The sequence below is a fragment of the Pleurodeles waltl genome, chromosome 6 (genome assembly GCF_031143425.1).
Source record: "Pleurodeles waltl isolate 20211129_DDA chromosome 6, aPleWal1.hap1.20221129, whole genome shotgun sequence".
In the NCBI taxonomy this organism is placed as follows: domain Eukaryota; kingdom Metazoa; phylum Chordata; class Amphibia; order Caudata; family Salamandridae; genus Pleurodeles; species Pleurodeles waltl.
Genome location: NC_090445.1, coordinates 746,047,038 through 746,068,644, shown reverse-complemented (window position 1 = coordinate 746,068,644; position 21,607 = coordinate 746,047,038). Strand labels below are relative to the sequence as shown.

The window sequence follows — 21,607 nt, the reverse complement described above, 5'->3', positions numbered from 1 at the left end:
GCTAAATTGTTAGCATTATTTGAATTAGCCTTCCCAAAATCTCTGTAAGGAAGTGCAAATAAGTGGTGGTCAAGGCCTGGGTGATATGTTGAAGTCGCTGTTAGATTTATTTTTAATTTCAGAACCAGATTCTCATGTTCATTTGTTAAACTGGTCTTGCATATCATCTCCCACTAATCCTATGAGTGCACCATAGTATATCTTAATAGACCTATTACATGGAAACATATCCACAGCTTTTTGATTTGGGAAAGAAACAACATTGGGAATAAAATTCATTAGAACTGAGTGCAAATGTAGAAACTAAAATAAATAATTATGAGGCAGTGCATAAGTTGATTGCAATCCTGAACAAATTTCCGAACTCATCTAGATACATTGTCCCCTCATACGTGAATACCCATAGTTGTGGTTTACCTTGATTCATAAAATCCGAATTTGTCAATCGACTGTCCAGCTGCGTGCTTCCCATCCCTCCTCAGAAACATATATCTGTAATTCAATTACAGCATGGACAGAGTTTGAAATAAGCAGTATCCTTGCTTAGCACAGCTAACAGCAAGTGAATGAAACCAGAAAGAAATGTATGTGCCACTCTGAAATCTACTTGTTCCATAAATAGAGATATAGTTATACTAATCTGAGAATTAAATACAAAAGACAGATGTCACGGTTTTTATGACTTATCTTTCTTTATATACAGAAAGGATCTCCATGAGATGTGCAATGTCAAACAGCTACCATGCCTGGAGCTTGTTTGAGTCGATCGTTCAGTCATTATCATTCAACCCAATACTTTTATTCTTTTTACTCACATTTCACACTGAAGTGAAAATATTTTTAAGAAAAAGCAATGAAAAATTAACTTGCATTGTTTTGTGCAGAAAGCTCATATATGGTCAAACCTTTTTTGTTCTAAATCAAATTCAAATCCCTAGTTCTTCCAACCCTTTGGTACACTTACTGACTGCTCCTTCCCTCACATCCTGAGCGCCCTTTCCTTTTTCTCCCATTCCTTTTATTGAGAACAAAGAAATCAACAGTACACAACATAAATTGTAATACATGGCCCATTACAAGTGATGGGAAATAATGCAACATCTGTCAATTGGATAGTACAATAATGTATGCACAACAGCCACTTCAAGGGTTCGGTGAGGTGGTACAAGTCCCGTGGGGACATTCCGCCTCGCAGTAAGTCTTCCTCCAGGCCCACACTTTTTCAAGTTATGTGAATAACTTCTCCCTTTATAGAAGAACTGCTGAACTCTCAAGCACCAGTCCATGTCTTTACTCCATTGCTCTATCTGAGGCAGTGTTGGAGTATCCCGCAGTTGTGCAATATTATGCTGCGCTATTACCAGTCCTAGGCCACAAAGCAAACACTAATATCTGGTACCTTACTGGTCCCCCATATTCTCAGGACACAACATAAATTGTCCCTCCCCCCTTCCAAGGTCAAGGACAGCCCCTCAACCTCCACAAGAATTCCCACCACTCCCTTCCAGCAAATCAGCACAGTCATGCATGGTATGCCCTTTGACCTCATCCCTGGAGACACTCTTTGCTTTCAGTTCCTGATCATCAGCACTCCAGTGTTATATATTTTATGTAGGACATTTACTTGAATATGGCAGAACCCTACTTTGATTGCTACCTCTGTGGGCCCGAAGAGGGCTGTTGTCCATTCTTCATCAGAGAGTTCTAAGAGCTCATTGTTGCTCTCTCTTCGTTTGATTATTAGTACTAACCACCACCTGTGTCCTGCATTTGCTGTTGCATATTCCTTCTCAGGAGTATGCTTTGACGAGGCCGATAGATCTTTTCACCCAGCATAAGGGTGGGGTGACATTGGGCAGCAAAACTTCACAACAATCGATTTAAATAACAGTAGAACTCATTTACCCATACAAAGAATACTCCAAGCTGAAATAAATTTACATGACAAGGCTATAAATGTGCAAACTCATAATAGGCTGTCCAAACCTAAAGATGTTCAAGCAAATTAACATCAGAGAGATTAAACATTCAATTACAACCATACATAATAGCAATACAAATATTTGAAAAGGTTGAAACAAATGCTGTATAATTCTGTTAATCATTTAGAAATTCTAATTCTGCAATTTAGTCACTTGGGCAAAGGGTAACCCTACGAATGAGCAAGTCCTTGTTAATATGTGCTGGGACAAGCACATGTGGGCAAAAGGACTAAAAACGCAAAAGGGACTAAAAGAATTTGGAGAAAGGAAATCTGGGGAAAAGGTGAATAACTAAGGATGGCAAAAAGCAAGTAAAAAGGGAAGGCATCAGCATTTCAGTATCTCGATCAAGAGTCTTTTCTAGGTCATGAGAAAAATCTCTAAGTCTCAACAAGGCATCTTAAAAGGGCAAGGGGTAGAGAGGACTGTACCTCTCAGAGTCCAACGGGTTCAGCCAGGAGGATGGGATAGAAAAGTCACTTAAAGGGAAAGCAAGGAGAATGCTGCAAGTCCATCTGGGGAATGGTTTATTAAAGTTCATAGGGCCAAATGATTGGTCCATCTATCACGCCATATGACACAAAAGGTGTAGTTGTCCAATGGAAAACAGTCATTTGACATAGACTGCATCAGCAGTGAACGTTTGCAGGTTAATCATATGAAAATACTTCCATCGTGGCTCATTGTACAGGTTGAAACATTTGTATTCATACTTCATTCCATAGTTTCTGAATGTGCTGTGCTCAAGGTTAGTTCCCAAGATCACTATGTATAAAAGGATTGAGCATCTATTACCAAGCTAGAAACTGCCCACCCAAGTCACAAAATGAGTTAATATACTTTGTGAGACAACATCTAGTCTCCATCCTTTCTGGCTAGTATAGGAGACAGCAGTCAAACGTGTACAGTAGTTTGGTGGAAAGGGGGCCTTGGTCTAGAACATTTTTTTAAAGAAACCTACTGGCACCAGTAAAACAGGTTGTTGTTATGTATTTTCTGCATCTGATTTGAAAGGTAAGCAACACACCTAATGAAAACTACAAGCAAAGTCACATAAAATCTTTTTCAGGAAACATTTTTGCAGATTAATTTCACTACAGGAGATTTCTGCTAGTTACAGATTTTCAGAAGGCTGAAGGAGGCAGTAGGTCATGTTATAGATGGCCAGCAAAAAAGGTGCTGGTGCAGGAACTTTCATTGTCTCCTCATACAAAGAGACTTGCCATCCCTGATGCTACCTCTTCATACTTCTATGTGCTGCTCACCCACTTCACGAGGAGTCATGACCATTGTTGAGCCTGTGCAGCTTGAAGGACCCTGCACCTCTAGCTCATAGTGTCGGCATCAAGACACGTCAAAGGATACGTTTCTCTGTCCATAGAGACATTCACTGGAAGAGACAAAGGCTGGCCCTGTTTTGGACCAGTCTAGTGCTACAATAACACTTGCCGTTTCATGGCTTTGGAAATGGTTGACTTTGTCTAGGTGTACTTCTCCCTTTGTTTTGCACCTGGGATGCTACTTGGACATTCAACTAAAAAAGATTTGAAATATGTGACCTACCCCTCTAAATCGCACCTAACGCTGCTTATTTTTCACTCTGCTGAAGACTTGAGCATCACCACAACAGTTTCACTTATTTTTATCATTACAAGCAAAACGGTAATAAAATAAATTACAAGTTGACGTTATGAGTAAAAACAAAACAAGGATTTTAGATTGCAGCACTGATGTAGTTGGTGAGTTGATAAAGCTGATCCTGCATTGGACATGGTATGGTTTCCTAACGGGAAAGTCTTTACCCGGAGAGGTTCCGCTTGGAAAAACACAGGGACTCGGGCATCAGTACAAGATTTTGATTTCATCTAGGGATGGCCCTTGCGAGCCAGGTACGGTAGCCCAGAGCATTAGTGCACCTGCTCCAAAAATCTGCCTTTTCCATGTAGCTTACAAGCAAAGAAGGGCAGAGTTGCCTTCGGCTGTTGATCTTTTTCAAGTGAATTGACTGATTATATTGCTATGATTCCCATAAATGTGAGACAATCAATACAGTGCCTGCCCATTCCATAATTCGTAGTAAAGGCGGCCACCTATTGGTGACACCAGATAACTATGAAATCGCCGTAAAACTGACTTTTTCGGTGTATGGGGAGTGCTCCAGGACTCAAGATACTGTTTTGCCCCGAGTACTAAAAATCCTGCCACTGCTCCTGAATTGTCACGGTTTTAAATGACATTCAGCCAAAGTGTGTGCTATTTTTTCGTTTGCTTTTTGAGTGAACATAATAGTGGCATTTTGAACAAGGTGTATCAATCTCGTGCCTGATATCTAAACTAGACCCCTTCCCGTTTGCAAGTGGGTTACCATCCACTTCAAGTGGATGGTAACTGCGACTCCATTTGCAACCGCGTACGCGGTCGCAAATGGAATTGCATACCACTGCGACTCGCAAATAGGAAGGGAACACCCCTTCCTATTTGCGACTCGGAAATGCATTTTGCGAGTCGGTTCCGACTCGCAAAATGCATTTCTACATAGCAAACGCGCATTTGTGACTCGCAAACGGTGATTTTCGCCATTTGCGAGTCGCAAAGTGTTTGCTACATCTGGCCCTAAGTGTTGGACCCAAAGTTTTTGTTAGAAGCCCTCCTTTCGCACTATGGGATGACAGGTTGCCGAACACCAATTTTGCGTAGTCTTGTTCCATCTCATTCCTCCTTAATCTATCACCTCACAATGGCCACCCCTTTAACTCACTCCTGTAGGTTATTGTTAACTCTTTACTCAATGACAAGGTCTCCTTTCAGCAGTCTGGCTTATGCACATGACCTCCATGCAGTAAAGTCACTTAGTTAGTCTCCCCTTTTGGAGTCGCCACCACCTTCACCCACCCGCCACCCCTGATCCAGGTTCAGACCTTGCAGCCCCTGTCGTAATCCATCGACGTTGTCCAGGAAATGTATGCTGGGTTCTCCCGGGCAGCAGCACACATCAATCATATATTCACTTTATAGAGCTGGTCCCTGAACAATGTGGGAAGAATGCACTACCCGAATATCCACAGTGGGACACAGCACTCATGCCATATATTCACAAACATGACTTGAGCTTTCTTAGGGCTGAGGTTGGGCAACTAGCACAACACTCCTCAACTAGCCCACCTCGTAAATATGTAGGATAAGTTAGCACCTCCACTCCTGCACATCCATTGGTTGCTCCCTCTATTGACTAGAGAAAGAGTCTATTCGAATAGCACCTCAGAGGACAAACGGATTTATTTTGAACCCTTTTAGAGAGTAACAGTAAATGGAGTGGCCCAGCATAACATTTGATGTAGGCTGAAGAAATAGGCCTCACTGTATAACAATTTGCCTGTGTGTGGCTTGAGTTGGTTTCAAATCTTGCTGAGCACATGAGACAGCCTTGCACAAGACACTGTATTTTTACTGTTGGATAGCTGCATTGAGGCCAGCCACACACACTAGCACACTCCGTTTACACAATGGGGCATATCTGTAGGATGGCACACTTAAAGTGCGCGTTTGCATATGCGCACTCCATGTGCTCTGATTTGTAAGGTGCACACTTTTTTCACAAGCTGTTATTGGAGCAAAATATGTTTACCAATGAAGTCACGCATCATTTTTATGCTTTTGATGTGCCACGTTTGTGCTTTTAATGCACTCCCCTTCCCTGCTCCTAAGCCTCAGTGTATTTTCAGTGTCCAGCAGTATATGCTCATTTGTAATAATAACCATATAAATTTCTGTCCTCTGTAGCTCAGAACTGCTCTGGCTTGCGGACGTGTGGACTTTGCCTGGAGCAACCTGGCTGCGGATGGTGCAACGACCCCAGCAACACAGGCAAAGGGCACTGCGTTGAAGGGTCTTCCAGGGGCCCAATGAAACTGCTGGGGAAGAACACCAATGAAATGCTTCTAGACACTGCACTGTGCCCGCGAGACAAAAACTATGAATGGTCCTTCATCCACTGCCCGGGTAAGTGATGCAGCTGGCATTTCAAGGTGGTGATCCTGGAGTACAAAACAAGGCAGTGATGCTGCCAATATGCCTGTGAGATGAAAGATTGAAAGCATTCTTAATTGTATGTTGTTATAAACACAGGTTAACACTGCACTAATGAAACGCTTATCCCTTATTAGAGTCAGGTTTATCATTTTTATTACATACAATAAAATTAGGGTTATGGGGGGCATGGCCTAATTAACATGCAGTAGGATACCAGACTCTGGCTCTTCGGACCTAAGCAAGATATCTGGCGCCATCTACAGCTAAACGGGGGAGCAAGACCCGCCCACCCGTCATCTAGGTGTCTACACCAGTGTAGCTCGTGCCTGAAAGCAGATTGACCTGTACATCCCGGCTGGTGGGAGACAGCGGGCAGCAATGGCCTAGAGGGAGCGATCCGGCCATCTTGTACACTTAACCCGGCTGGCCGAGGCGCTCTGCCTGCAAGCCCTGAGGGCAGCCCATCGACACCCTCTGGGGCTTGGTGGATGGGGGCGGCACGGTGGCTTGGTGCAGATAAGTTGTCCCCGCACTGCTCCCATGCACAGGCCTCCCGCCGGTGACTGTCAGCAAATTGGCAGTGGAGGACCTGCCCTCCAGAGCATAATCTTCCTGCCCAGCCCACTCTGACCGCTGCCTCCTACTGCTACTTAGGCCTACTGCTGCGGGAACCTGGGCGGCCTTCTGGAGTGGAGGCCCTCTCCATTGGAGGTACATCGCTTGGGAGCGGAGACCCGAGGCTGTGGGGGCCCGATGGTGTTGAAACAAATCACCTTCAAGCTACTCACACACATGTAGAAGGCCATACACATTGCAGGACCAGCCTACCTGAACCACCGCGTCTCCTTACACACCCCCAAATCCCTCCGCTCCGCCAACATCCCTCGCATTTGTAAAACCACCGCCGGAGGACGATCCTTCACCTACATTGCAGCAAAGAGCTGGAACAACCTCCCCCCTGCACCTCAGACAAAGCCCATTGCTCACCATCTTCAGGAAGAACCCCAGGACGTGGCTCTTCGGATGAGACCCACTACCCTCTCTCCACCCTCTTCCACCCCCCCCACACCTCGAGACCCTCGGTGAGTAGCCGCGCTTTACAAAAACGGATTGATTGATTGAATCCTCTTTGCAGGCCTCCTTTCACCTCTATGATTGGGAGGCCTTTGGGACATGCCTTGACATTCTTCCACTACTAGGGGACACACAAATAGCTTACATACACTCTAACCACACAGGCTTAGGCATTCACAAGCCACATAATGGCATATGCTCACACTGCAGCCTCGATGGCCCTTCTTCAGGGTGTTAAATTTCTCTCTCTAAATATATATGGCCTTATTTCGTTCAGTAAATGCAAGCAAGTATGGGGTTATATCCTTTGTCACAACCCTGATATACTGTTTTTACAGGAGACTCATCTACGGAGAGTAGACAAATTTCGAATGGCACATCCACGGTACCCTGTCCATTACTGGCATACACAGACTACGAAACGGCTGGAGTAGGCATACACTGCAAAGCTCCCTTTGGCCGGCACATTACTAAGGTGACACGAGGTGCTGATGGTCACTACCTTACCCTACATCTATCCTAGAGGCAACACCTGCTCATGCTACTTAATCTGTACACATCGAACACTGGACAGGACACTTACATATGCAATACCCTCTGAGAACAATTAAAGGTGATATGGAAGGGGATTTTAATTTTGTCTGGAATCCTACCCTGGATCACCAAGGGGCCACATATCAGGGGTCTTGTGCAGTGTCAGCACAACTAAAGAGGGAATTCTCGGCTTAATTGATGCCTGGCGTTACCAACACCTGGATGCGCTGGATTACGCTTTTTACTCGCATGTACCTGCCACATACTCAAGCATTGACTATGTTTTCCTCTCCCCTACCCTTCTCTGTCACCTAGATGCATCTGACATTTCCATATCAGATCATGCTCATATTGCATTGACTTGGCTCCCTCCTTCCGGTTCTACGGGCAAGTTGGCTGGCTGGCACCTCCGTGTGCAGCTTTTGCGTGACCCTGTTGATGTAAATGAAATTTTTAAAGGCATCCTTGAGTACCTTGCTCATAACACAGAGCAAAACACTTCTCTCCACACTTTGTCAGATGGCTTCAAAACTACCATTTGGGGGATCATTACAAAGATAGCTATAGCCAGGGGACGGGAGGCACACCTGGTCAAGAACACGCTAACTGCAGACATTAAAACTTTAGAGCAGCAAGATAAGGCATACCCTACATGTTGCAATAAGAGAAACTGGCCATACTATGGGGCCAACTAGGAGCCCACAGGACAAACAGGGCGGCGTGAGCCCTCCTAACGCGCAAACAACGCTTCTATAAGGGTGACAATAAAACAGGCTCTATACTGGCACATAGATTGCGACAAGCACAAGCAAAAGGTCATATTGAGAAACTGTGTTCGTCCGAAGGAGCCTGGATCACTAAGGAGGATAATAAGCATCAGGAATTCCACACTTTTTACCAAAATCTCTACACTACGGAGGAGTTACCACAACCTTGAATTGATGACTATCTTGCAGCATGTTCATGGGGGCCGAACTTAAACTCCCATTTCTCCTGAGGAAATTGCCAGAGCGCTTCAGGTTTTACCACTCGGAAAGGCACCTGGGCCTGATGGCCTACTGGTCAGCTTTTACAGATTATTCTTCCCTTAGCTTAGGGAACATGTTACCCGTCTTTTTAACTCCTTCACACACCGCTCTAGCCTCATCCCCACCATGGCAACTGTGGCGATCTCCTTAATCGTTAAAGTGGGTAAAGACCCCTCCGTTTGCCAGTTCTATCGTCCGATAGCCATACTCAACACAGACGCAAAACTTTACATCAGGGTCCTGGCCAATCTGCTGGACTGCGTTCTCCCCACCTTCATAGATCCGACCAGGCAGGGTTCATTTGCCACAGACAAGGAGGGTTGCCCACCTCATGGAAAAGGCCCACTGCTACCAACTTCCAACTCTCCTCCTCTCATTGAATGCAGAGAAAGCCTTTGTAAGGGTTAACTGGTCTTTACTTCGATCAGTTTTGGTCAAGCATGCTTTCTAGGTTTATGGCACCCTGAACTACCTGGTTAATGGCCGTAACACAGCACCTATTGACTTCAGTAGGGGCACCAGACAAGGCTGTCCTTTGTCACCCCTTTTATTTGATCTGAGAGTGGAGCCGTTAGTGATTACTCTGCGACACACAAAAGACATAGTGGGTTTTCCTTTTGGTGGGAGGGAACATAAAGTTAATCTGTTTGCGAATGACCTACTCCTCGCCCTCACCCAACCAGCTGTGTCTCTCCTTGTGGTAGCACAAGGTTTGAAAGCGTTTGCCGATGTATCTGACTTTAAAGTTAATATGTCTAAATCAAATATCCTTAACCTTACAGTTCTGAAGCAGGAACTGTCCTATCTACAGAGCCTTGCACCCTATCTTTGGGCACCCGATATGATCCGTTACTTGGGCCTAAACCTTACCTCCACTCTTTCCATGTGGAAAGCCGCGAACTGGCCCTCACTTCAGAAGGGACTTATAGAAGACCTCCATCCCTCTGTATCTCTTGGCTAGGACAGATCAATGCAATCGAGATGAATATTTTACCAAGGGTTCTATATATATTTCAAATTCTGCCTAATCCCATCCCTGCACAAGGACATCTGCCACCTACAGCGGGTCCTCCGCACCTGTATTTGGAATGGAAAATGTTCTAGAGTCTCAGCGTCACTACTGATGCAGCCCTGTGACCAAGGAGAATTGATGTGCCCCAATCTCTTGGACTACTACTACGAGACCCATCTCTGGTACATTTCCACCTGGGTGGCATGCCAATGCCACTGGTTTCATATGAATCAAGCAGTAGCCTGCAGGCCATTATAGGATTTAGTGTGGCTCCCTAAACATACATGACTGCAAAGTACTTATCTCGTCACGCAGACTAAGACAGTCCTAGATGTATCAGATAAAATGGCAGTAAAACAAGGTCTTATTTCTTTCTACTCCCCGAACACCCTGATAGCTTGCAAACCGGACATTACTGCTGCCCTGCCTGCTCACGCATTCCGTGCCTGGATGGACAAAGACTGTAGGACTATGCACAACCTTTTTATGAAGCCTACAATGAAGTCCTTCGCACAATGTAAGGAAGAATATCTCCTCCATGAGGGGTCTCGATTACAATACCTACAATTGAGACATTGGGTGCCACAACCGCCACACTACCCTGCAGCCATTCACCTCTTCACCCTGTTTGAGACGCTGGTCTGTTCCTACAGTAGTTCGAATGGGCTTATGTCCAACACCTATAGAGTGCTCCAACGTTCTACTCCTCTTGAGACACATCCATACCAAATGGTCCATGAGGGTATCTCCCCTAAACAATGGGAGACCTTGTGGCAAGATATCCCTAAAACGTGCCATATCCTTTCCCTCAGGGAAACAGCCTACAGACTAATGTACCAGTGGTATTAAACCCCATCTCGGCTGGTGACAATCTACCTGGGGACATCTGTCCTTTGTTGGCAGTGCAGCACAGACAAAGGAGACTTTTGCCACATTTGGTGGTCATGTTCTCTGATCACGATGTTCTGGAGGGAACTCCTCAGCCACATGAAAGAGGTGGTGGGCTACCTCCTCCCCACTGCATATCACATTGTGATCCTGGGCCTCCGCCGGCACTTATTGAAAGCTATGACAAACGAGGAATCGTCGTTTATCAGCTACATGCTCCACGCAGCCAGGCAGTTAATTGCCCTGGCTTGGAAACAAATGCCCTCTGAATATACCACAATGGATTACACGATTGTGGCACGTGATAGCCATGGAACAGCTCTCTCACCTCACACACTGTCCCACACAGAAGTGAGATTCCAACTAATATGACACCTGCTGATACTCTATTTATCACACCTGGAATTTGCTTGCTTTAACCCACCAAGACTGAGAGCATTACAGCTGTTTAACAGCCTTAGCTGCACCACTACCCCAACAATTATCCCTGCTCTTCTTTTTTTTACCCTTTCTCTCCCTCATCAGCCTGTCTCCACCGGGCCCACTCTTTTTCACACAATCACACACCTGCCCTATTCTGCTTGTCTATACCCTACTTCGCTCTCAATTGTTGATTATTTGTCACATTATGAAGTTGACTGTTTCATCCCCCTCTTTTTTTTTCTTTCCAACACTAGCAGCGCTCCAAGTGCCACCTATGCTCGGGGTGCAACTGTCTAACCGGCTGTGTATGACTGTTCGTGTTACATTGCTATGTGATATATGACTAGTATATGATGTCTAGTTTTCACTGAGCTGCATCTTTTACTATGGTGCTGTGCATTAGACAGCTTGATGATATTCTTTGTTTACTGTGAACAATTTAATAAAGAGATTGTACACAACAATTTGGGTTATATTAAAGCTGTGATACTTTTGTAGCATATTTTTCGCTTCCTAATTCAATTACATTTAGATAAAAGCCCCTGTCTTACTCTAGTACTTCCTTTCTGCCCACTATCCTGAAAGTTTGGAATTGTGGCAGGATGGGCAGAGTTGGTACTGTGCTGTATAATACGGCTCTCGGTGCTGGAATTGGGAAAACTTTACTCTGGAAACCCATAAATTGGGAGTCAAGGTGTGGCAGAGGAAAGAGGGTGGAGTAACAAGGGGTGGAGCTTGGAAAACAGAGTCTGACAGTCAACTTATACATTTATAGTTATTTTTTAAATTGCTGCAAAGAAATTGGCAAAAAGGGCAAAGGTGACAGTTTATCTTTATAGCTTTCATAACTTATCGCAAAAAGGCTGTATTTAAAATAGGTTTACTATACCTACTAAAGAGATCTTTGTGAGTCCTGCAAAGCTCTGATTGTCTTAAGCAACATTTCCTGTACAGTGATTTACAGACTTGTGTGCTTTTTTGTTTTTGTGTGTGATGTAAAGTAGGGGTGGGTGAAGAATTCTGCTCTGCGTGCTGAGTTTGTGGAGTTTTGCTCACTCCGTGCTGCGCCCAGAGCACAGAGTTCTGAAAAACTGTGCAAAGTGACATGGAGCGGAGTTTTTACTCTTGCACGGCTCACCAGCATTAAGTTGGTGAGCTAGAAAAATTGCTATGTTGGCGAGCGAGATTTCTGAACGTAGGCGGTTGAAGCAGGTTACGCCCACCCACATTGAGATAGCTGCCGCTAACGTTAAGGAAGCTGCTGCTCTAGTAGAAAATCTACTCGAGCGGCAGAAAGAAGTTAAAGCCGTCTGGTGCTCAACATGATGCTTTTCGCACTGATTGAGCCTTACAAAGATTGAAAGCAGAAGGGCTGAGGAAAGGTTAATGATATGGGTATCAGATCCCGTTGTCACTGGAAGCTCAGCAGGAACTGACTTGGTGGTTAGACAATTTAGATGCTTGGAATGGTAAGGCAACTTTGAGAATCCAACCAGATTATGTAATAGAGACAGACGCAAGTCTTTTTGGATGAAGAGCTAGTTTAGGTAATCAAGAGACAGGTGGAAGGTGGGCTTGGGAGCAGAGTCAGGAGCATATAAATGGGTTGGCGATGAAAGCAGGTCTTTTTGCGTTACAGATTTTTGGGGAGACGTTAAAAAGTTGCAGTGTTTTGTTTAAGATGGACAACATTACAGCAGTCAGTGATATAAATCGACTGGGAGGCAGCAGATCAAATAATCTAACACAGATTGGGGAAGAGATTTGGGAATTTTGTCTGGAACAGAAGAAAGGGTTACAAGCGCAGTATTTTCCAACTCTTGAGAACATAGAGGCAGATTGGAATTCAATCTGACAAGATGACAGCGACTGGAAATTAAAGGTAACAGTATTTCAGAGAATATAGAACATTTCAGGCCCTCTGGAGATAGATCTGTTAGCATCACGGCTGACTTACCAATTTCCCCATTATTACAGTTGGAGACCAGATCTGTTAGCAGGCAATGGATGCTTTTCAGCAGGAACGGACTGAGATGGATATGCATTTCCCCCACCCACCCTCTCCCTATGTGATGATTCAAAGGGTTTTGTTGAAGGTCAGGAAACAGGGTTGTCAGATAGTTCTAGTGATGCCTTTTTGGAGTGATCTACCATGGTTTCCAGAACTGTTGGAATTGGCTGTAGAAGAACCTTTTTGATTCCAGAGGCACAGGACAGTTTAATAGGGCCAGAAGAAGAGTTGCATTTTTTTATAAAGGAATGGATCTTGAACCTTCATGTTTGGAAGATTTCATGGGACAGGAGGATTTTGCAGGACTTTCGCAACAGGCTCCGGATTTACTCAGAGAGTCTTGGGCTCCAGGTCCCAGAAAGAGGTATGTGGGCGCATGGAGGAAATGGGCTGTTCGTGCATGAAAAGGGATTTGGAGCCAGTGGAAGCTTCTGTGGTACAATTTGCTTGCTTGGTTGTAGGAAAGAGGTATAAGCTATCAGACAATAACTTGATACAGGTCAGCAGTCGCGGCAGGTCATGAATTGGTAGATAGTATTTCTATAGGTAGGAATGCTTTAATTTGTAGAGTAAAGAAAGGCATTAGACTTTAGGGACCATTTAGATCTGATAGGTTATGGGATGTGAATTTGATGTTTGATTTATTTAGATCATGGCCAGGTAAGAAATATTTGTCAATTAAACAGAATGTAAGTTAGCAACTTTATTGTGTTTAACATCTTTCAGAAGGGTTTCTAATGTTAGAGCAGTAGAGGTAAGTAATCTTTTTTTCAATCCTGATGGTGTTTTACTTCACATTACAAAACAAACAAAAACTATGTCTTCAATTTTCTACCGATGTTTCAATGAATAGCCAAAATTGTGTGTTGTTCATTGTTTGAAAGAATATGAGATTCTAATGCAAGAGTTTTGTAAAGATGGATAGAGTCAATTATTGATTTATTTTATGAATTCTTTTAGTCCAGTGAGTTCTGCAACTATTGCTCGTTGTGTGAGAAATTATATTTTTGAAGAAGGAGGGGATACGAATAAATTTGGGGCTCATTCTGTCAGAGGTTTTTTCATCAGGTGGCAGACTGAAGGACATTTTAAAGGCTGCAGGTTGATCTAATTCTGAGGATTTTGCAAGGTTTTATTTAAAACCTATGGATAGTGTTTCATCTGTGGTTGTTTCACAGCTTTGAACATGCATAACGCTAGCCTCTAGTCGTGGCATGAAATGTAGATTATCCACGTTTATGATGAGAGAATCTGGATTTCATTAAAGACACGGAGGCTAGCATTATCCCTCCCTTCCTTCCCAGTGAAGTTGCTAAATAGGAGAGAGCAAAAAAAATAGGTTATATGCATTAATGTGTTTAAGTACCGATAGTGGTTTTTAAAATTGATTGAGTTAATATAGTTCATTTTTTCTCAAATTATTTTGAGTTATATTTCAGATATGCAATAGAAGAAAGAAGAATTGGTTTGGAGGATTCGCTTGAGTTCTGTTTCTTTATAGTTGTTCTGCAAGTTTAAGGAGTCATTGGTGTTATGCTAGGCTTTATATTGTCTGTGGAACATTCTGATTCTAGATTTTTGAGTTTGGCTAATGTTTTTTTCTTTCAAGTGCTTCATTGGAGTAGTAAATAAAAGAGTAAAGCATAATGCTAGCCTCCGTGTCTTTAATGAAATCCAGATTCTCTCATAAACTTTGAGAATCTACATTCTCTGCTAACTATTAATCAGCTATTGTATTACTATATTGATGAATCGATCCTGCTAAAGCTTTCCTTTCTAATAGACTGCTGTAATATAGCCTATGCTCTAGATGGTGATATTTGCTTAACCCGTTTGGTTTACCACATAAAAAAGCACTTTGTCTGTATATAATGAAATTCTTCCAATTTACAATTCCACCTAAGCCTTATTACAGGGTCCTGTCTGACCCATGCGTCTAGTGGTTCCATTGCCAGGGTGAAGATCATGGGTGACAATGGACTGTCCTGCCTGGTCCCTCTCCCCCACACAAAGGACTTTGACATAGCTCTATTGGCTTGTATTCTGCCCATTGGTTGTCTGCAGAGGGGCGCGATCTACTGTTTGTCTTACTGCGCAAAGCCAATCTTCTTCAGCACTTCAAACATGTCAGATGCCACTGTAGCATCTAATGACATCCCCAGTCCTGACCCTCAGAGTCTCCAAATACTATATACACCCCTATATTCTCTGTAGATTAAGTTTGTCCCCCTTTTGGCATGAAGCCAGATTGAGCAGGGTGTATTAAAGTTGTAATGACTTCTCTTAATCTAATCACCAATTCTTTTGTGAGGATCTTTGCCTCATGGTGAAACAGAGAAGTGGGCCTGTACAAAGCAATAACATAGAAAATAAATAAAACTACACTGGTGAATCTATTTGTAGAAGATCAATTTACTGCACTTGATGATTTCGCAGACCCCACTAACAACACCATTGAACTTTTTTTAAACTACATACTTAAACAATAACTGAGGGCATCCTAGTCATCCTTCCCACAGGAACGAAAACCATTACTAGCACTCAGACACGTTTTATCCAATACAGTTCCAACCAGTTAGTTTCCTAATTATATAAAATGGTGCAGGCTGCAGAACGCCTCTGCCTCCTCTAGACTAGGGTAATATGTGAAGACAACATTGGTTTGCATATGTCCTGATATATCAGCATTTTGGGCAGTGATGATAATGATGGGTCTATCTCCAACTCTCCTGATAGCTATAATGGATTATGTTAATGAACTTCCAGGAAGAATGAGGAGCAGTTCAGCAGTCACACTGCTGTTGGTCAAAAGGAAGTCAACATTGCGTTAGCGCAACAGGCCTATGCCTACTACAGCACAGTAGCACAGAGATCTTAACCCCTTCGCAGCCAAGGACATAACGGTTACGTCCTTGGCTGCAGCCCTGAGGCACCAAGGACATAACCGTTAGGTCCTTGGACAGGCTAGCCCTCCCCCCATGAGCCTCACCTCGGCGCCCCCAGTGCAGTGATTGAATGAGGAATCGCTTAACCTCCCACCCCCCCTTGGCCCCCTTTGTGGGTCTGACGACATCAGCGCACGATCATGTGCAGACCTCATCAGAGGCCTGCCCCGCCATGCTAGAAACTCAGCTTCCAGCACCGATCGGAAGAGAAATGCTTTTGCATTTCTCCTCCAATCACATGGAGGGGCAGAGAGAGGCATCAAAGGAAAGCAAAGGCCTTTCCTTTCCTTTGATGTCTTTCTCAGCATTTCTGCTGCCCGATCGCGATACGATCGGGAAGCTGAAATGCCCACTAGACACCAGGAGTTTTTTTGTTGTTGTATTTTACACATAAAGGGAGCAAATTATTTTCAGGCCATTTCTATTATAATTAGGCCCATCTGTCCCCAGAGGGGGTAAAAACCACTAGACACCAGGGCAAAAAAAAATGTTTTTAATTTTTTTAAATTTTTTTTATATGTGGGGCGCAACCCCTGGGGTGGGCAAAATTACTTTTAGGCCATTTCTGCTCCCCTTGGGGGCAGATCGGCCTATATTTATTAGGCCAATCTGCCCCAAGGGGAACAGAAACCATTAGACACCAGGGATTTTTTTTTTTATATATTATTGAATGAGGGGAGCTCCCCAGGGGGCTAAATATTTTTAGGCCAAATCACTAGATACGAGGGATTTTTATTTTTTTTCCGTCAATTTCACGCAAGGGGAGCGACCCCTTAGGCAAGGGTCGTTCCCCTAGGGGGCAAATTTATTTTAGGCCATTTCTGCCCCCGGGGGGGGGGGAGGTAGAAACCACTTAGGCACTAGGGATTGTTGTGTGTGAATGTGTGTGTTGTGACAAGGGTCGCTCCCCATGTGGACACATTACTGTTGGCTATATCTGCCCCCTTTGGGGGCATATCGGCCTATTTTTGGAAGGCCCAACTGCCCCCAAGGGGGGCAGAAAGCCCACCAGAGACCAGGGAAGATTTTTTTTTCAAAATAAATTGGGCCAAAGCTGCTCTGCCCACCAGTGGGCAGATGGGACAATTACCCCCGATCCACACCGCGGGGGGCAGAAACTCTACTAGATGCCAGAGAATTTTTTTTTTAAATAGTGTAGTGTGGCTTATCAACCAGTATGGGCATGGTTATGCCCCCACCTCAACTGAAGGGGGTAACAGTCTTTCAGCTCTCCTCCTCCACACTAAAACATCTTATCCCATGGCAAGAAAGAGGACATTTGATTATTTTGGGTTTTGGTTTTACATTTGGGCCATGAGAGCTTGGCTAACTCTCAAAATCGTCCCACTTGGAATGGTGAGGGCTGCACTTTTTGGACTTTAGGCCGCTGCCATGTAGAAAAATTCACAAGACCTAGACACATCTGGAAACTAAACATCTGGGTGAGTCCAGGGTGGTGTGCTTCACATGCACCCCACACCATTTCTTACCCACAATGCCCTGCAAACCTCCAACGTTGCTGGAAATCACACATTTTTTCCAAATTTTGGTGATGGAACCTTCCGGAATCTGTAGGAATCCACAAAATTCCTACCACCCAGCATTCTCATATCTATACCGATAAAATTCTGCCCCACTTGTCAGCCTAAAAATGTTTTTTTTCAAACCGCTTTGGTTCCCCCTCAATTTTGACATGTTTTTGGCTCTTCCCTGTCACAGGCACTTGGCCCACCTACACAAGTGAGATATCATTTTTACCGGGAGACTGAGGGGAATGTTGGGTTTGTCCTGGTGAGGTGATCCCACACAGAAATGTGGGAAAAATTAGATTTTTCAGCTACATTTTAGGTTTGCTGAGGATACTGGGTACACTGTGGGATCCACGCAAGTCACACCTCCTTGGACTCCCTCAGGTGTCTAGTTTTGAGAAATGTCTGGGTTTGGTAGGTTTCCCTGTACGGCTGCAGAGCCCAGGACCAAAAACGTAGGTGCCCCCCCACCCAGCAAAAACAGGTAGTTTTGCATCTGATAATTTTGATGTGTCCGGATAGTGTATTGGGGCATTTCCTGACACGGGCGCTAGGCCTACCCACACAAGTGAGGTACCATTTCTATCGGGAGACTTGGAGAACGCTGTGTGGAAGACAATTTGTGGCTTCTCTCACATTCCAGAACTTTCTGTCACCGAAATGTGAGGAAAAAGTTTTTTTTTTTTTTTGTTGCCAGATTTTGAGGTTTGCAAAGGATTCTGGGTAACAGAACCTGGTGAGAGCCCCACAAGTCACCCCATAGTGGATTCCCCTAGGTGTCTAATTATCAAAAATGCACAGGTTTGGTAGGTTTCCCTGGGTGCCAGCTGAGCTAGAGGCCAAAATCTACAGCTAGGGACTTTGCAAAAAACACTTCAGATATCAATGTAAAAATGTGATGTGTCCATGTTGCGTTTCCTGTTGCGAGCATTAGGCCTACCCACGCAAGTGAGGTACCATTTTTATCAGGAGACTTGTGGGAACACAGAATAGCAAAACAAGTGTTATTGCCCCTTGTCTTTCTCTAAATGTTTTCTTTCCAAATGTAAGACAGTGTGTAAAAAAGACGTCTATTTGAGAAATGCACTGTAATTCACATGCTACTATGGGCACCCCAGAATTCAGAGTTGTGCAAATAACCACTACTTCTCAACACCTTATCTTGTGCCCATTTTGGAAATAAATAGGTTTTCTTGATACCTATTTTTCACTCTTTATATTTCAGCAAATCAATTGCTGTGTACCCAGTATAGAATGAAAACCCATTGCAAGGTGCAGCTCATATATTGGCTCTGGGTACCTAGGGTTCTTGATGAACGTACAAGCCCTATATAGCCCCGCAACCAGACGAGTCCAGCAGATGTAACGGTATATTGCTTAAAAAAAATCTGACACCGCAGGAAAAAGTAAGAGTAAAACGTGGAGTAAAATGGCTGTTTTTTTTTTACCTCAATTTCAATATTTTTTTATTTCAGCTGTTATTTTTTGTAGGAAAACCTTGTAGAGTATACACAAATTACCCCTTGATGAATTCAGAATTTTGTCTACATTTCAGAAATGTTTAGCTTTCTGAGATCCAGCATTGGTGTCAGACCCATTTCTGTCATTAACTGGAAGGAGGCTGAAAGCACAAAAAATAGTAATAATTAGGTATGTCCCAGTAAAATGCCAAAATTGTGTTGGAAAAATTGGGGTTTCTAATTCAGGTCTGCCTGTTCCTGAAAGCTGGGAAGATGGTGATTTTAGCACTGCAAACCCTTTGTTGTTGCCATTTTGAGGGGAAAAAGCACAAGCCTTCTTCAGCCCTTTTCCCCCATTTTGTTTTTTAAAAGCTACATTTTTGCTGTATTTTGGCTAATTTCTTGGTCTCCTTCAGGGGAACGCACAAAGTCTGGGTACCTCTATAATCCCTAGGATGTTGGAAAAAAAAGGATGTAAATTTGGCATGTGTAGCTTATGTGGACAAAAAGTTATGAGGGCCTAAACGCGAACTGCCCCAAACAGCCAAAAAAAGGCTTGGCACCTGAGGGGGAAAAGGCCTAGCAGCAAAGGGGTGAAAAATTACATTACCCAAAAGTGAATCCTATGCCACGGGATGCCCCTTTAAGGCTAGATACAAATATATATGGGAGCCACTCTATTCTGTTCTGTGAAACCAAGAGACCTCTACACATGCAGACTGATTTGGCAAGACCCAGATCGCTCCCTAATTTCATTGTCAATATGCCACAAATAAATGATTTAACTACATGCAATGCTGCACTGTCCCATTGGTAATACACCTCTAGAACTCACACAGTACATCTGCTTTTTCCTTAAGGTATTTGTAAGGAGTATCTATTATTGTAATCTTGAACCATAATGAGGGACATATATACATGGAGCTACTACTGTTTAAGTATTTCTATACATTTGTAAAATATACTTATTACAATATATCTTTGAGACACCTATGCTGAAATAGAAGTGTCCTTGTAACCACATGATGCTTGATATATATTGTTATTGTATAAAATTATTGTTTCAACTATATAATCCTTTCCAACCCCCTGTATTCAGCTAATTTGAAGATCTGGTCATTAAGATTCTTGATTTGTCTGACATATTCTTGTAAGCCGATACTGCTAACAAAGTATCATATTAAATTTACTGCTCGAGCAGCAGATTGATTGTTAGTTGTTTGAGTCATTGAACATTGACACAGTGGATTGTAGTGTTTTGATTGGTCCTAAATACATGAATTTGCCCCAGCTCCACAAAGGACCATATCCATAATTTCCTTCTTAAATGTAATACAGCGCCTGAGACTGTCCACTCCAGGTAGGGGTTTCCCTCCATACTACCTTAGAATAAAGTTCTGTCCAACACTAGACTGGCTGCCTGGGTATCTCTGTTCACAGATCTCCAAGCAATAGGTTCTAGCAACGGGCATGGGATATATGCACTGTTCTTCTGGTTTATGCATGTCTGAAGTCACTGTGGCCTCCCATTATGTCCAGCGTCTTGGGCTTTTTGATAAAGGCCTACCCCTTTTCAGGAGGTCTGTCTTGTCTTTCATGGAATATACTTTTGTAGGTCTTGGCCCTCTTTTAAAGGTCGACCCCAAAGATTTTGCTTTCACCCTCCTGTTTTCTATATCCATTTTTGTTGGCTAAAGTGCTTGTGCTCTCTCCTTTAAATGTGATAGAATAGGTTACACTCAGTTGGCATATTTATTTAAATAAGTGCTACTACTTGTGCGCAGGGCCTCTAATTGAAAGCTACTAGTGGGCCTGCAGCACTGATGTGCCACCCACTTAAGTAGCCCTTTAAACATATCTCAGGCCTGCCATTGCAGCCTGTGTGTGCACATTTTAAACTGTCATGCCCACCTGGCAAAATAGACCCTTTGTCAGGCCTAAACCTTTTATTTTAATATATATAATTCCTCCCTTATGGTAGGTTCTGTGGAACCCAGAGGGCAGGGTGTGGCGTATTAAGAAGTTGAACATTGACTTTTAAATATATATGTACTGGTAGTGAAAAACTTCCAAATTTGTTTTTTACTACTGTAATGCCTCCCTCTCCTTTTGGATAAACATTGGATTATCTTATTCAATTTAATGTGATAAATTTCAATTGGGAGTAGGTGGACAGGTCGAGTTTGCTGTCTAAAAAATAGTAATTAAAAGCTCTCTTTAATGATAAAGTTGGATTTTTAATAAACATTTTGAAAAAGCACTTTAAGGAAGTTTGCATTTTCTTATCCTAGGCATTTGGTGTCTGCAGCTTGATCCTGGGTCACATGACTAGGTGTAGCTGGCAGTTGGTCTTTGTGTATTGCTCTCAGACAGTGAGACAAAGGGAAGATAGGTGTTGGCAGGATGGGCCACTCTGAGCTAACGAGGGGGGGGGGGGAGCTGTCATCTAGCACACTTCCACATCAAAAAGGCACTGCCTGCGCACTCTCCTAAAGGGTTTGTTAATAGTCTTTAGCGACCCAGACAAGCTAGTGTCTGTGTAGGAATGAAGGGGATGCCTGACACCTCAGCAGGGGTGGTAGAAACCTTTAGAAGCTTCTCCCACTTCAAAGAAAGCACCTGGTATAAATATTGGAGCTGAAACACCAGTGCTTCAAATCAGTACTGGAACTGTGTACTCTGCCTGGAAAAA

At 43.5% G+C, this 21,607-nt stretch overlaps 1 protein-coding gene across 2 annotated transcripts in view; it reads left to right on the top strand.

Annotated features, from left to right (window-relative positions):
• ATRNL1 (attractin like 1) overlaps positions 1 to 21,607 on the top strand; it is a 2,088,076-nt gene that overhangs the window by 835,220 nt on the left and 1,231,249 nt on the right. For both annotated transcript variants that reach the window (XM_069239275.1, XM_069239274.1), the window contains exon 18: positions 5,763 to 5,981. In XM_069239275.1, the coding sequence (XP_069095376.1) occupies positions 5,763 to 5,981 (219 nt within the window). The remainder of the gene's footprint in view (positions 1 to 5,762; positions 5,982 to 21,607) is intronic.